General features: G+C 36.3%; 1 protein-coding gene across 2 annotated transcripts in view; it reads right to left on the reverse strand.

Annotated features, from left to right (window-relative positions):
- Nucleotides 1–16,910, reverse strand: part of Scsalpha1 (Succinyl-coenzyme A synthetase alpha subunit 1) — a 74,551-nt gene that overhangs the window by 10,752 nt on the left and 46,889 nt on the right. For both annotated transcript variants that reach the window (XM_081767759.1, XM_081767756.1), the window contains exons 3-5: nucleotides 12,817–13,038; nucleotides 10,970–11,074; nucleotides 3,598–3,777 (exon numbers count right to left, since the gene is read on the reverse strand). In XM_081767759.1, coding sequence (XP_081623885.1) covers nucleotides 3,598–3,777; nucleotides 10,970–11,074; nucleotides 12,817–13,038 — 507 coding nt within the window. The remainder of the gene's footprint in view (nucleotides 1–3,597; nucleotides 3,778–10,969; nucleotides 11,075–12,816; nucleotides 13,039–16,910) is intronic.

Consider the following 16,910-nt stretch of genomic DNA (forward strand, 5'->3'; position numbering starts at 1 on the left):
ATTTAAATATACTAATTAAATAATCCATTGTTGCGGCGTAAATCCCGATACTTCCCTTACTATACGCATTGTAATGAAAGTGACACAATAAAAACTAGCTACTACGTTCAAAAATTCACATCAATTGATTTAGTGGTTCGACCATGATTCGATCGCAAACAAGATACTATATTCATTTTTATAATTTTGTACCCTTCAGAGCATTTCTTTCACCCCTTTTACGCTATTTTTTATTTGTATTTGTTAATAGTAAAAAATAATAACACAAATTTCGCATTATCCATAATACAACCTATACTCAGAATGAAAATATATTAAAATAGTTCGGAGAAAATTTTTTGGACAAAAGTCAAAATAAAAACTGAAACAATAACAGTCTGTTGCTGGAAGACCTTAACGAACTTCATCACTGAGGCTGTTGCAGCCAAACCTAAATTCCTGGAACCAATGATATTTTTTTATAGATGGCGCTGCATCACCAAGTGTAGCGCTCATTCGACTGACATATTGTTGTATTAAACTCTGTCGAAAATCATAATAATCATTGTGTGAAAATTCTCTTTGGTTAAGTCCATTTTTCCAACGACTTTCTTACTTCAAACTGCTCCTGTAACACAAAAGGTAAACCTTCTGAGCTCGGAAGCTACTTGTATATAGAACACATATCGTACTTTAAAAATACAACAATTTCTAACTTGTTGCAAGTTTCCAATACTAAATTCCCGAAACTTTCAGTGGAAACCTCGTATCCTCCAAAAAGCAAATGCTATTTTTACTGATCCTCAGTTAGTATATTAACACTGGTGGTGTTTTAAATATATGAATGGCTTATTGCAGAAAGGACCTAAGTCACTTTTTTGAGGTATCTGAGTTAGTGGTATTTTTGACTTCCCCAATTATAGACACATCGTTTAGTGCAGAAAGGACGTCAGTCGCACGAGTCTGTAGCCAAGAAAATGCACAGTGAAAATTATTCTTTAGTGCAGAAAGGTACCAAAGTTACTGACTCGGGGCCCTTTCTGCAATAAACTTGGCTACTCTGTAGCAACGGGCACTGGTTCCTTTGTACGAAGAAAGAGATAAAAACCTGTGAAAAATAAACGTGGCAAACTTGAAACATGTGATGAGCGATTTCCGTAAGTAATAGTTCGTCTGTAGCAGTGGTCTGTAGAGGTCATATGTTAGTGTAGAGGTGTGGAAATTGTTGTGTTAGGTTTGGTTACGTGTTATGCAGGACGATATTAGTGTTATTGACATGAGCGCTGACAGCCCGAAAAAACGTCGGAAAGGTGTCCGAAATGATGCAACATATACCAGAAATGTGATTAGAGGTGCAAGCGTCCGTGGACATGAATGTGTGAACTATTAGGGGCGTTACAACCTCAGCGAAAAGAGTTTATAAGTGTCCAAGAAAATGTTACGAACTATTCAACGATGACAAGAAACTTGCAGTGTTTGAAGTACTATACAAAATGCAAAGTAAAGATGAACAGGATATACATTTGCAGAGAATGATTGTTGAAAATGTAAAGAAACATCGTCCACGCAAAGAAGGGGTTTCGTTACGTGAAAAGTCGTTAAAGTACCACATACTACTGGAAAGTAAGAAAATACAAGTTTGTAGTGAGGCGTTTCGCAGACTTCATGATGTGTCAGAGAAAAGAATAAGGCGTTTACGGATGTTACTCTTAGACGGCAAAATACCTCACTCATGATATGCGCGGACAGGGCAAAAGTGGAAATATGATTAAGGCTAAATATATACAGACAGTACATGAACACATAGCTTCCTTTCCAACTACATGTAGACACTATTCAGACATCAAATACCTCAATGAAAACCTGTCAATTCAAAAATGTACGAACTGTCTAAAGAAAAGTACCCTACATCGAGAATAAAACAGATTCTACTACAAATATTTTAAGGTAAATTTTGCGTTTCGATTTGGGAAGCCACAGGTAGACACGTTGTGATTTCTGTGAAGAACACATGAACGAAATGAAGAATGTACTGTTACATGACAATACAAAAAGAGTTGCTACCGCCAAATTAATGGTACATAAAAGACGAGCGAACAAGTTCTACACAGCAGTAAAGGAATCTGCAACGTTGTCTCGTTCTAGGGAAGATACAATGGGGCAGTTTTGATTTCATGCAAAATTTGGACCTACCAAAGATTTCTGTACACGACATGTTCTATTTGCGGCAGATTACAGTAAATACGCTGTGTGTGTACAGCATGAAAATAGGACATAGTCAGTTTTACCTGTATCATGAAGGACACGCAGGGTAAAGACATCGACGTGCCGCGGCGTCTTTCCTATTAGATTATATTGCCGACTATGTGCCTCTTACTGTAAAAGAATTGCATCTTTTCTCGGGCAATTGTCCTGGACAAAATAAAAACCACACATTGTGTCGCGTTCTACTAGCATTAACGGACACTGGACGATTTCAGAAGATCATGCATCATTTATCACTCAGAGGTCATTCATATCTTCCATGCGACCGGAAGTTTAGTGTTATTCGACGTCCCATTACAACCGTATTTATACATTGTACAAACTGTGCACGCTAATCTGTAATGCAACTTGTGGTGGTCAAAACACTGTCAAACTTATCGACACCAGTCACATTACTGATTTCGCAACGTAGTGGCCTCATGTTTACAAAAAAAGTGCCATCTGTGGAAACTACCATGTGTTCCCACAAGAATAGGCAGTATTTTTAGATTTCAAAGTATCAATACTTTGAATATTGTGTGGAACATAAGGATACTGTCAAAGTGTCAGAATTTATTAAAAGTTTGACGTATCACACCTTCTGCCTGTCCAAAGATGTAAGAATTGTACTTCCTTCGCCATGTACGTTCCCAGCTGCTCGCATGCTAATCAAGGTTGCTAAATTGAAGGATATACGAACTGCCTTGTTGTATATACCTGACGACGTCAAGGGATTTTATGAAGAGGTTCTTCAGTAGTCCATTACAGGCGACAATGAAGCAGATTCACATGTTGAATAACACATGCATATACAAACTCTCACATTATTGTACTTGAAACTCCGACAATAAAATCCATAAAATGCATTACACTGTCATTCATTAACGAATCTATAATTTTCTATGGAAAATGTAACCTAACCTATCTCATGTGCTCAGGTCACGACAACGGGCATTTGTAGGATATTAGGTAAGCGTACTATCATTCGTTGACAAATCTATAATTTTCTGTCATAATTATATAACCGAACTTACGGTAAAGCCTCACCAACAAGCGTTTGTAGTGCATTTCTCGTCTTCTTTCCCACAGTTTTTACTTGCAGAAAGGTACCGGAGTCACTACTTTTTTACCCCCACTGTCTCCAGCAGCGAAGTTCAAGGGAGCACATTGAGGTTTGCAAAATTATACTTTCGCTATGATTTATCTTTGAGCTAAAAATGGTACATTTATTTATTACACTATCAACGTTACACAGTTTTTCCTGTTTTTTTCAGAACTGTGAAAAAGTGACTCAGGTCCCTTTCTGCAATAAGCCATTCATATACACAATGCAGTACACTTTCAAAATAGAAAAAGGATTTAAAATACACTTACACTATTGCAATCCATCAAATATTGAGCTGCCGTTTCTTCAGCTGAACCACCAATTTCTCCTATCATGATTATCCCTTTTGTTTCAGGATCATTTAGAAATATATCTAGACAATCAATAAAATCAGTTCCATTGAAAGGATCACCACCTATTCCAACACAAAGGGTTTGCCCAAGTCCTACCTGTAAATAAATAAGTAACGAATAATAATAATAAAAATAAAAGGAAACGAATACATGAAACAACACGACCGAAAATACTACTTGTTCAGATGATTAAAAAAAATATATATATAGTAATTTTACAGGTAAAATTGAAGAAAGAAAAAACTGAAGTCCACTATAAGAAATTGGCTAACGTGCAGTGGTTTATTGAACTTTTTAATATGATATTGGAAACAGGAAATATGCCACCAGAATGGATAAGCAGCTATGTTGTGTCGGTTTTCAAACACAATGTACAAGAATGTAGCAACTACAAAGGAATAAAACTTATAAGCCACGCAATGTAGCTTAACATGCTAACGGAAAAGTACAGAGAACACAAGGACCTTTATATGATTTCATCGACTTACAAAAGGCGTATGATAGAGTGCCATGAGATTTCTTTTTGGTGGGCAATGAAGAAGGAAAGTGCTCCGAACACATACATACGTATACTTCAAGATATGTACGATGGATGTAGGGCAGAAATAACAGAAAAGTTCACAGTTAAAGTGAGGATTTCAACAAAGATCTTTTCGCATATGCTTTGCTATAACACATTAAAAAAAAAAAAAAAAAAAAACCATATCTTTTCACATATGCTATTTGCAGACGACATCGTGCTAATGACTGAGACCAAGGAAGCCAGTCTTGGGAAGTAACGTAACGCAACTAACGCGTTACATTTTTTCCAAAGTAACTGTAACGGTAACGCGTTACAAATTTTTAAGTAACGTACCTAATTTGCGTTACTTTTTTCGCGTTACATTTCGGATGAGTAACTACAATATATGTATATTTATATATATATATTTTTTTCGGAAACAAGTGTTTCTTTCCTGTAACTCAATTTCTCAGAATGGAGCAATGGAGCATAAACGATGTAGGAGACCGAAAGTCACCGGCACACAAAGAAACAGATAACATCATAGTGAACCTTGCTGTTTTTGGAAGATGTGGACAGCCTCAGTCAAATCACGTGTACTGATTGCAAGCACCTGGAAGATTTTGTCGTAGATTTTGACAGCTCCAAATCAATACATTCAGTGAGTGAATTACGAGTGCAAATGGTACCGGTAGTCTATTTTACTTTGATTGGTGTTGCTTTTATAAAAATGGAGAACGAAAATATTTTATCGTTCGAACATTTCAAAGAATACTTTTTCTTAAAAGCTGAAGATGATGGTGGACAGGATTTAAAAGTAAAGTGGTGCCCGGTGGGAAATATTTATCAACAACTAGGGTGCCATAATTAACGATATACAGTAAATGGTTAATACGAAAAAACTGTGTTCTCATGAGCAGGCTACTCCATTACTAGAAAATAGTTTGTTGATGGTATGTAATATTGGAGTTCTTTCCAAAGGGAAGGGGGCCATTCCCCCCCTCCCCCGAAGAGGAAACTTTCTTATTTTATATATAAATAAAACCCATCCCAGAGTTTGGGGCTCTTAAAAGTAGCTCTAAGTAGCAGTATTACAACCCATCACCTCCCAGAAATCCGTCCTGAATCCACCCCTGGTTCTTTCAGATCAGTTTGCGTATCTTGCGTCCCGTTGTTTATAGAGTTTGGAACAACTAGCTTTAAAAAGCATGTATCGATTTTAGAGTTACTGGCAAGTTTTGATTCACCCCCAGTTCATGTGTTCTCATTTTATTAGTTGTAGTGTAATGTTTCTATATATTCTGTATTTTTAATTTTACATAACATTGTTATTTTTATATAATTAGTGTAGCAGAATAATAATAAGCAATCATTTTTTCTAACGCATAGTTATGGGCACGAGTCAAGCTAAAACTCGACTCGAATTCAAGTCTAGTTTCGACTCGAGTTAAAGGTAATATTCTTGAGTCGAGTTCCGAGCCGATTCACTGTTTTAGGCGTCAAGTTTCGAGTCGAGTCGAGTTTGATAAATGGCTCGCTCGTTTTAACTCGTTTTGAAATCATGGCCTGATTAAACTGGAAAGCGAAAGCCATGAGAAATGTAAGCTAAGCAGTAATATGGAATACTTTTAGTGTCGTTCACGAGAGGGCACACTGTTCGCATCTCGTCTCGTCTCGATAGTGAGATTCCAAGAGATTTTTTACAACAAATTCAGCTCGGCTCGAGCCGGCTCGCTTGGAGTGAACCATCGGCTCGAACTAGCTTGGTTGGGATGAGCCATCTGCTCGGTTCGGCTCAACTGAGCCGAGGGCTCTAGCCGAGCCGGTTGGCTCGGTTCACTTCTCGGTTCGGGTCGATAGTGAATGAGCTGTGAGCCGAGCTGCGCGAGTCGTTGACAATTCTAAACGCGGGTCGAGCAGTTTTGAAGATATTTGGCCAGTGCCCTATAACTTTTAACAATGTTCGGCTTGACCCTAATACTCAACCTAAACCCTGTTCGCCCTAAGCTCTAAACTGCGGTAAACAAAGCCACGTGACACTAAATCCCGCTGATTTGCTGTTGGCCTACCGACGCTTATACTCTTCCGCAAAATAGTTCATATGATTTGATTATTACTTTCACTATAAGTAATATAAGCTCTATATAAAACTGCTACATTATTATAAATGACAATAATATAATACGGGTTACCTAATAAAACTGCAATGAAGTGTGGTTAATGAAACAATAGAAATAAACACTAAGCATGCGCAGTAATTACGGCGACAATTCAACTGTGGACGTGTGTTCTGCTTTCAAGCGTGAAAGACGGCTGGCATGAATCCCGGTTCAGCGAGTGTTATTGTGAAACACCAACAAGGTAAACCTTTACTCACTAAGCAACAATTGTTTATCAGCAAAATTCAAATATTTTTTTTTTCAATCTTTCGAGTTTTTTTCCTTTCTTTTCTGCTGCTGCTGTAAGTATCTGGACAGCACGAGACAGTATTGTCAAAATACACGTGTATAATTTGCTCCTCCCTGTGGGGAGTGGGAGGGAAACATCACCAGCCAATCGTATTTGTGACAAGCGGAAGGATACAAATATTTTGATTACCGGAGTTTAGAGCTTACGCTGAACAGGGAATAGACCTTCAACCCAAATTCAGAAGCTCGTGAACAATGTCCTTGACTCCTTGCCTATGTAAAATACTTGGAGAATACTGGAAAATACACACCGGATTTGGCTCAACTCGACCCGAATTCGAGCCGACTTGGAGGAAATTTTCCAGCCGAGTTCTCGGGTAGAGCTCAAAGATGTCTGTTTCTAGTCGAATCGAGTTTCAAAGAAAACTCGCTCCCTACGAGTAATGCAGTATGGCATTTTAGTCAATGTTACATTATATGAAAATGTTCATATAGCTGTCAAGTAAACATTTATCCTTGCATTTACACAAAGCTATTCAGAACGTGCAATAATAATAATAATAATAATAATAATAATAATAATAATAATAATAATAATAATAATAATAATAATAATAATAATAATAATAATAATAATAATAGCGGTAGTACGGAAAATTGAAGTAATAAGATTTTTTGATATATTCAAAGTTTCAGACCTAAAAGTAACGCGTTACATTTTAAGAGAAAGTAAAGTAACTTGTAACGCGTTACATTTTTACAAGTAACTTACCCAACACTGAAGGAAGCATGTAATAAACTTATTTGTGCATTATTTTTGGTGTGCCCAGCTCAGACAATTTAATCATTTCATTTTAAAATCTGCTACTTTTAAACAAATAGTGTAACTAATCGTTGTACGTTCTTGCAACGGATATATCAGCAACAAAGCAGCCAACGGCCTTGGCCATCGACAGCAACCAATCACAGTCATTACCTGTGCTTACGTCACTTTGGTAGGTGGGACTCACGTGAGCACAGGAGACAAAGAGGAAGCTGCGTGACGTAGCTAGCATTCGGCGCCAACACTTTATGAGAAGAGAAGCATTTTCCACTCACTACAGCAAACAATACATATAAAAATGTAAAGTTTTGCATATCCATTTATATTTTTGTAATCAGAAGACATCCACATTTTTTATTGTTATAATTTGTCCATGTCATTTGAAGAGATGTAAGTATCGAGCTTAACACCAAATATAATCACTGTTTTATGCGTATCATTGGTGTTATTCTGACATGAAAATTGTCACCTTGTGTTCTTCATTTTGATGTGCATGGTGGAATATATTGGTATAAACGAATTCTTACTATTTTATGTTCTTTTTCAGTTCAAATGATGCTGAAGTTTTATTCTATTCATAAGTTTAAGGTTGTTGTTTGAATTTTTGCCTATGTGTGGCTAGCGGTGAAAGAAGCTATTACTTTGGTGATAACTTGTTTCGTCGTTAACGCTCGGGCGAGATATTCAATCAATGACTACTTAATGTAATGCTTACTCTACTTAGATCTTCATCCTACAGGGTAAACATCACAAGCACTGCAAGAGAAATTAGATGCCTAAAGAGTAGCGTTCAACGACAAAGAGCTTAGAATTAATAAAACTAAGGGAGAATATTTACACTGTCCCTTCAGGGGGAAAAAAATGTAATTGAGAATACAAGAATACGACTGGATGAAGAAGTGGTAATGACGAGGACATTGCAAGACAATTCAGGGATAGAAGAAGATGTAAACAGCAGAATTAGTAGCTACTTGACAAAATGGAGAGAAGCGATTGGTGTACTGTGTGACCAGAAGGTACCAATACACTGTAATGGAGACATTTACAGAACCATAGTGAGACATACCGTATTATACGGGGCGAAATGTTGGGCGACGAAGAAAAGGGGAACGGAAGTTACATGCTGAGGAAATGATGATGTGGTGGATGAGTGGAGTGACGCGGAAGGACAAAATTAAGAATTCGACATTAATATCGACCATTTTTTATTACTGTTATATAAAATTGATCCCTTCCCAATCCTCTCGCGGACTGCTAGGGGCTTTTATAACCACTGAGAGCTGAACTTGGACTCAAAGGGCACTAGAACTGTCAACAATCAATTTAAGGACCCCAAACACTACAAATTCGACACTATATTGGCGTTTTCGGTTAGATTTACATGTCACCATCTAACCGAACCAGAGTGCTAATGGGGACTGAACTTGAACTTAAACGGGATCTGGAGTTTCGCTATTTATCTAAGCGAATTCAAAAACTACGGATTCAATATTATTATTGATCATTTTTATGTCTCCTCCACCCACTCACTCACTCCCACGTGGGCTAAGGGGTCTTACCCCGACTGGGGACTAAACTTGGACGGCATCGAGATTGCCACAAATTACCTTAGTAACGTTGAAAACTATTGACTCGACACTAATATCAGTCATTTTCGATTATTCTCACGTCGTCAATTTTATTCCCCCGGGTACTATAGGGGCTGAAATTGGACTTGCATTGGAAAAGTCACGATTCATCTCAGGGGCCACGAGAGCTATAAATCCGAAACTAATGTGCATCTTTCTCGCTCAATTTTATATCCTAGTTTCCTCTCACTTTTCCCTACCTGTCCCTACACATGTGCTTCGTCAGGCAAAATCCTTATAGCATTAACGATGAGTTATTAAATTTTTAATGTTAATGACATGAGCTCATGGAACAACTGCAAAATCATGGGGAATATTTAAAAGTGTACATACCATTAGGTTTGTGAAAGAGGCAAGTGTTTATATAAGGAACTCAAATTATACCCTTAAATGGTATCTCAAAACAAACATAAATTCTAATTTTGAAGAAGAAAAAGAAAAGTGAAATGAAGTGAATCTGAAAAATAAGTAAGTAAAACAAGAAGTTTAAAAATTCTCTGGAACTAATTGATCCAGTTCACACAGTTCTATAAACAGAACCAATGTGAAGACCATCTTCTTCTCAAGAAAATGTTTTCCTTACTACTACATTTTACGTATTGCTCGAGTTGTGTCACGATTTGTGGTGTATTCCGTGAGTTTGAGAGTTTTTCACATAATTAAATACAATTGTCAAAGATTCTTTGAATGTGATATTTAATCTTTTTTATAGTAGTACAGAAGTTTCAATTAAGAGAATATGTAATGCAAAGTATGGCTAATTTCTCGTATCATCCTTTAATAATACCATCATTCAAGCACACTAACTTCCTCCCCATTTTACTGCACCTCGTATAAAATCCTGAAGAAAACAAGTCCTTTAATTCAATATGAAGATAAATAAGAAAAAAATTTAAAAGATAAAGTGCACAAGAAGGGGCAAACGTATCGCTAGAGGGAGAGAAAATCGAAGACGTTCCTCTATTTAGGAAGTCTAATATCCTCGGATGGAAGAAGTAAAAAAGACGTAAGTTCAAGAATAGCGCAAGCTAAACAAGCATTCAATAGGAAAAGAGGACTGCTAACATCAAGAAATGTGTCGCTGCATGTTCGAAAACAATTTATTAAGACCCTAGTATGGAGCGTAGCGCTTTACGGATCACAGACATGGACATTGAGAAAAGCTGAATTATCCTAGCTAGAAGCATCTGAAATGTGGTGTTGGCGCAGAATGCTGCGCATATCATGGACCGAAAGGAAAAGGAATGAAGATGTACTAAACGAAGCTAATGAAGGTCGACAGATCATGAAGACAATAGGAAAAAGAAGGAACAGCATGCTTTGCCACCTTATTTGGCACTCCAATTGGATCACCGTTTTGATAGAGGAAGACCACGGATAAAATATCTAGATGCAGTTACGAAGAAGAGACCTTATCAAAGTATAAAACAACTCTCCCAAGGGAGAGAAAAGATTTAAAATTTCCACGCTGTCCACCAACCTATGGTTGAGATGAGAAAGAAGAAATATAATTCAATTATAGCCCTCTCATTTCCATTTTAGTTCTTGCTTTGGAAATCTTCAGCTGAATAATTGAATAAGTAAACTGATTTTAGTTAAAGTTTGAGTGGTTGTCTTACAGAGGTTCTACTTTTGTGTTAATAATAATAATAATAATAATAATAATAATAATAATAATAATAATAATAATAATAATAATAATAATAATAATAATAATAATAATAATAATAATAATAATAATAATAATAATAAGAAGAAGAAGAAGAAGAAGAAGAAGAAGAAGAAGACTAAACAGAACATTTGTTTCCTTGAAGCTTATAACAACGACTTGCGTAATACAATGTACCCACCATAATTACTTTCAAAAGTCCACAATATCATCATCAATCATTAATCAATTTATAAAATTTATTTTCTTTGAACATACCTCAGTTGTTTGTTGAACGGCTTCATAGGTTAGTGTTCCTGATCGAGATACAATTCCAATGCAACCTCTCTGATGGATATGTCCCGGCATGATTCCTATTTTGCACTGTAAAATAAAAAACGATTGTTCGTTATTGTTCTATAACCTGACCCAAAGAAAATAATATGAATAAACAATTTATTATGCCTTGGGTAGTTACCACAATGAATTGTCTATAAATTGTATAAATAAATGCTTGAAACAGAAACTAATTGCTCTACTACCCCGCGTTTTCATTAAAAGTGGTACGTAAATTATTGCTGTATGCTATGCAAGACAACTAAGGAGTAGGTTACTAGGTCAGCATGACGCCAGTCAGTATACATGCAGGTTATCAAAAATTAATGCAATCAAACTTAAGCCAAAAGCAAAAAGTATTACTAATAAATATGGGTTCAAATCTGCATTGCTTGACGCTAAATGACGAGAAATTCTATCAGCAAAAAGTTTGGAGAAAGGAGTTTCTAGATCTTCGAGAACCTTTCAAGAACGAAAGGATGCAAGACGTCTTATTTTCTTTCAGATATTATTTGAGCATCGTTCAATTAATACGTCGTTGTGCGAATAAATTCTACGGACACCATTTAATGCATTTTTCTCCTTTAAATGAATGCTATGAGCAAATATACTGATTTGGACGCTAAGAATTTTCAAAATTTTTGCTAAATACGTAATTCGTCTCTAACAATAAAGACCTTTTTGATCCATATTTATTTTTCCATCCTTTTTAAATCACCTTTCGAAATTTGGTTGCTGTGATTTTATACTCTGTATATCAGTACTATAACATAACCAATGCTACAAGACAACTTCCTGGAGTTACAGCCCACAAAGGGTTACGACAAGAAACAAGGGATTAAACTAGGGATGTGTTGTCAATACGACTCACATTTCAGTTTCTGACTTTATAGATGAAGTTCAATACCTCCTAATTCCAGTATATTCTCAATTGCAAAACAATGCTGGGTCAACATTAAGAATCTGTCCTTCCACCAGGTATCAAATTCGAGACTGTATGTGCAAAATCGTTCAAATACAAACACATACACGTGCACAGGGTAAGCAAGGACAATACTACATACGCAAATGTATTCCTCAATTCTTGAACCAAAAATCAATATAGCCTTACCAATACTTAAGAGAAGTGGAAAGAGCTAACGATTGAGTTTAAAGTCATATTCAAATAATATCTGAAACTCATACAACTTGGTCAGGAATCAGGAAATCATTGGTTCGGCTGTAACTTGTTACATCATTATGGGTTTCTTGTTATGTGTTAATTTGACGTTAAAACAAAGAGAAAAAAAGTTAATAACGACTGTCATGCTAAATAAAGCTATCCAACATTTTACACAGTGCCTTATAGTGCTTTTCAACTGACTGTTTTTTTCGACCACCCTTTCCCCACTAAAGAGCACATTTTCGTTTTCTCAAGTCGCGATTAGTGAAATCTATCAATGGATTTACTTGTTGATACACATTATACACATAAAATGAGATTAACGATTAGCGAAAAAGGAAGAACCCTTTACATGACAGTTCACCTCTAAGTTACGCGTTGTGTTTATGGAATATACTCTAGATATTTCTTTACAGAGAGTGATGTTTACATTGTCCTGAATGCGTATAACTACGTGAATATAAAACAACAATGAAATTAAATCCGACATCAGTAAATTATCGCATGATTAAAATATGAATTTAATAAATTGCAAACAACTTAATAATACACATCTTCATCTTAATGGATACTGTTAATTTCATATTAGACATATCAACGTGAACAAAAATGAAACTATCCACTTTACCTGCTCTGGAGCAATAATTCCAGGACAATTGGGACCAATTAGACGGGATTTATCCTGACGCAGCAACCTGTATTTTACTTTAACCATGTCATGTTGTGGTATACCTTCTGTAATGCAAACAATAAGGGGAATTTCACAATCAAGAGCGTCCATAATGGCCTCAGCTGCTTTTGGTGGTGGCACGTATATAACAGTGGCATCTGGACATAGTGCTTCCGTGGCCTGAAACATCATTGAACTAAATTACAACACAGTATTAATACTAGAATATTATGTGCTAGAATATCTAATTTTAAATGATGGCGTATTTTACACATACTTTCCTATCAAATGGTTCCTCATCATAACTAAGCATGTCCTTTGATATATACAGGGTGTTAATGAATTACACCGACGAATCGTTGTAAGAGGATTCAACACATCAAAATAAAAAGGTTCATATGGACCTGCAGGGAAAAGTGCTTAGTTTTGAAAGTATGGGAAACATAAATTGCCAAAGGCCTTATTTTAAACACTAGAATTCGTGGAGTGGTAGTTCATATTGGCCTAAAGGAAGACATACAATACATATTCCAAAATGCATATTTCAGCAACGTGCAATGAGCGCAAAGAGATTCCCACGGGATATATTTCTCAGATATGCTGCTCCCACCAGAATTCTCAAATATGCTTGGACTTAACGGCAGGCCCAATGTAGGCAAAATCTAAACCTTGATAGCAATGAACACGTACTGCGTCGGCGCGAAGATGAAGTATTAGGAATCGCCAGCTCTAGGGTTCTTCGTGTTCGGAAAAAACGCGTGCTGTGATTTTTTAAAACTTTTTTTTAACGTTTATATGCGTGAAAACTGCGAATTATACCGTGAAAAAACAAATCGCAGCACATGTTCTTCCGAACATGAAAACAGTAAAACTAGTGATTTCTAGCACTTCTGACTTTTCCCACTGACGCATTACGGGTTTACTGCAATCAATGCTTGTTTTTGTTTACACTGGACCTACCTTTAAATCCAAGCAAATCTGGGAAGTCTTTGAACTATGCTCTGTTTAAAATCCCTTCTCACTCACTGCACATTGCAGAAATATGAATTTTTTGATGGTGTACGTGTGACTGCTTATGTGCCGATATGGACTGCCACTCACTCCATGGTTTCTATTTGAAATAACGTGTGTTGTAATTTGTTTTCCACAGATTTGGATGGCCCTACTCTGACAAACTATGACTTTTCCTCACAGGCTTACATTTTTTTTTCTTTCTTATCTTTATGTGAGGAATCATCTCTTACAGTTTGTCGGTATAGTTCGTTGACATCCTGTACATAAAAACGGTATCTGCTGTTTTAGAGCAAATACAAAGAATCGACGCAACAATTACAGATACAGAGCAAATATGGAAGAATATTGGCTAGATATCAATAGATATAAAACGTGCACTGATGGTGGAACTTATCGCTGAAACTGGTCTACGACTAGTTTTCACTACGATGCTTCAGGTGAATGGAAAACTCTTAGGTCATAAATTATTTTAATAGCAATTTTGGTCTAAATCGGTCATACCGTCCCAGAGAAAAAGTTGTGTGCCGTGCTGCCACAAATCAAATTCATGAACTGTCAACATAATGGAAGATTATAACGGATTGCCGTGTAAGCCACCAGACATATATATTTTCTTTTCTTCGAAAAGTGAACTTTTTTCCTGTCCTATGAAACGTATATTAAATAAAAAGTATGTGGTCATCAGGATTGGCAAAAAACATGGTTCATTAAAAAAACGCGGTTTTGGTTTAAATAATTTGCTTTATGTATTTATATTACACACGGACAGAAATAAATTTGTTTCGCCTTGGTGTTATTATGCAACAATGGGAAATGAAATGAAATCTTTGAGTTTTACGTCCCACGATTATGCCGGTTAGACTAAAGGAGACGGTGATGATGAGTAATGAATGAAATGGTGGAATGAAGAATGTGGGAGGAAACTGAAGAACCCCGAGAAAACCCACGCACACGGTGTTTGTCCACCACAAAGTTTACTTGGCGGGGGCTGGGATCGAACCCGGGACCCCAAGCACCAGAGGTGAACGCTCTACCACTGAGCCACCGCGGCCCCTATGCAACAATGGGGTTATGTTGGAAGGTGTCACATAAGCTTAAAACGGAATCCAAACCGCTTCTCGGCTTACATCCGAGAGAAATTGTCCTTCATTTGGACTCGAAACCGGGACTAATTGGCTACAAATGCGATGAGTCTGCCGACTCACTCACGAAGGACTCCTAATAGAAATACGTTGTGCTGATCTTTACATACTTGTTAATATAATTGTCAAGATTCATTTCAGAAGGACAAAAAGATAAACAGTTGCACAACTGAAACCATAATACAGAATTATGTATAAATCGGGAAACTCACGCCTTAGTTATTGGGAAAATCCTGTTACTGCTTAGCATGTAAAATTTTAAGATCAATGTATCATAATCAGTACGCCAAAACTGAGGTATTAAATTACAAATTTAGTATGTAGATATCATTCTATAAAATAAATACGAAGTCCAATAGAAACTAATGTTGGAAGCTATGTAAGCAGTCGATAAATTTTGCCAATTTCTATCAGTATATTTAAGATACTAATTCTGGCTTCTTTATAAAACAACAGGCATTCAAGCATACAATTTGGTTTCGTTTCGTGTGCTTAGGCTTAACATCTTTAATGTAATACCGAGGTTATCAAGACTACTTTCGTTAAAGTAACATCCGAACCGCTACTTGGTTTGCACTTGAAAGAAGGGTTGTGCTTCGACAGAGAATTGAACATGGGACGCCGTGATTAAAAGGCGAAAAGGAGATAAAACTAATGCAGATGGTTTGATATGTGGAAACGTCACCATTAAGTTCACACGATTTAATGCATTTTTCGTTTTTTTTTTTTTGTTTTGTTTTGTTTGTTTAAATGTTACAAAAAAAAAAAAAACAATTGGTTTAAGTAGCCAACCCTGGTGGTCATCACAGAAATATGTATCTATTCAATCACTATCACATTCGGATTTTAATGTAGGCTCATTCCATGTCAAATGAACCAATGCCATTTGCCCTTATGACATGGATTTTCTTCATATTTTTTCTTTGGGTAGATACCCATGAGAAATGACCACAGGAATATTTGCGGATTTTTATCTCCTAAACGGACTTCAGGAAAAGTAAATGAAAATCTGGAATTTTCCGAGACTTCTGCCGCGTAAAAATCGACATGCAATGTTAAAAATTCTGTAACTCCCTTATTTTTCGGCCAATTGAAGTGTTTCTGGTGTCAAAGTAAAGCTAATATTCTCTACTGTTCAGAACTACTGTTGAATCAGAAAAAGTGGTTCATAGAAAACAGATGCAAACTCTGAAACACAATTTGTATGATTTATATGTGATTTTTGTAAAAAATCATATCTACTAAATCACTGAAAACACAACCTCCACATTTTTACCTCAGATTCACCTAAATATGTATGTTCAATAGTGCAAAAATGAAAAGGGTGTTTTTTGTGGTTTGTCAGTAAGAAATTACAATGCAGGGACACGACTTATGGCACGTTATTAACATGCGTTGAACATTGTACAACAATTAACTGGCACACTGTTAGTTTTTTATGTTCACAGAGATATACAAATAATATCTGGGTAAAATGTAGGAGTTACAACATATTAGCTACACATATACAGGTAGATACTACTACAAATAAATACCTGAATAAATAAAAGTTTAAAACGTCCCCTTCTTTTGTATCAACTGGTAAGTTGAAGTATGAATGGCCTCAACAACTGATGTTTGAACATTGTCTGCAATGAAGTAGTTTCTTCCTGAAAGTGTTTTCAAGCTTGGCACTGGAACCTCTTTGATAATATTTTCAAATGGCACCCAACAATAGTCTTCTGTTTCTGGCCAAAAAAATGTATTCGAAGGTCCAGACGGGTGCATAAATTGAACTTTTGCATCCCTCTCAGAGTAGGAAATTTCAATGACTTTTCCTATCCACCACTTCCTGTCATACTGAACAGCGTAAAACTTCTCTTGTGACACTTTGATGAAAGTATCCCTTTCCTTACA

The sequence above is a fragment of the Thermobia domestica genome, chromosome 1 (genome assembly GCF_964235325.1).
Source record: "Thermobia domestica chromosome 1, izTheDome1.hap1.1, whole genome shotgun sequence".
Lineage (NCBI taxonomy): Eukaryota > Metazoa > Arthropoda > Insecta > Zygentoma > Lepismatidae > Thermobia > Thermobia domestica.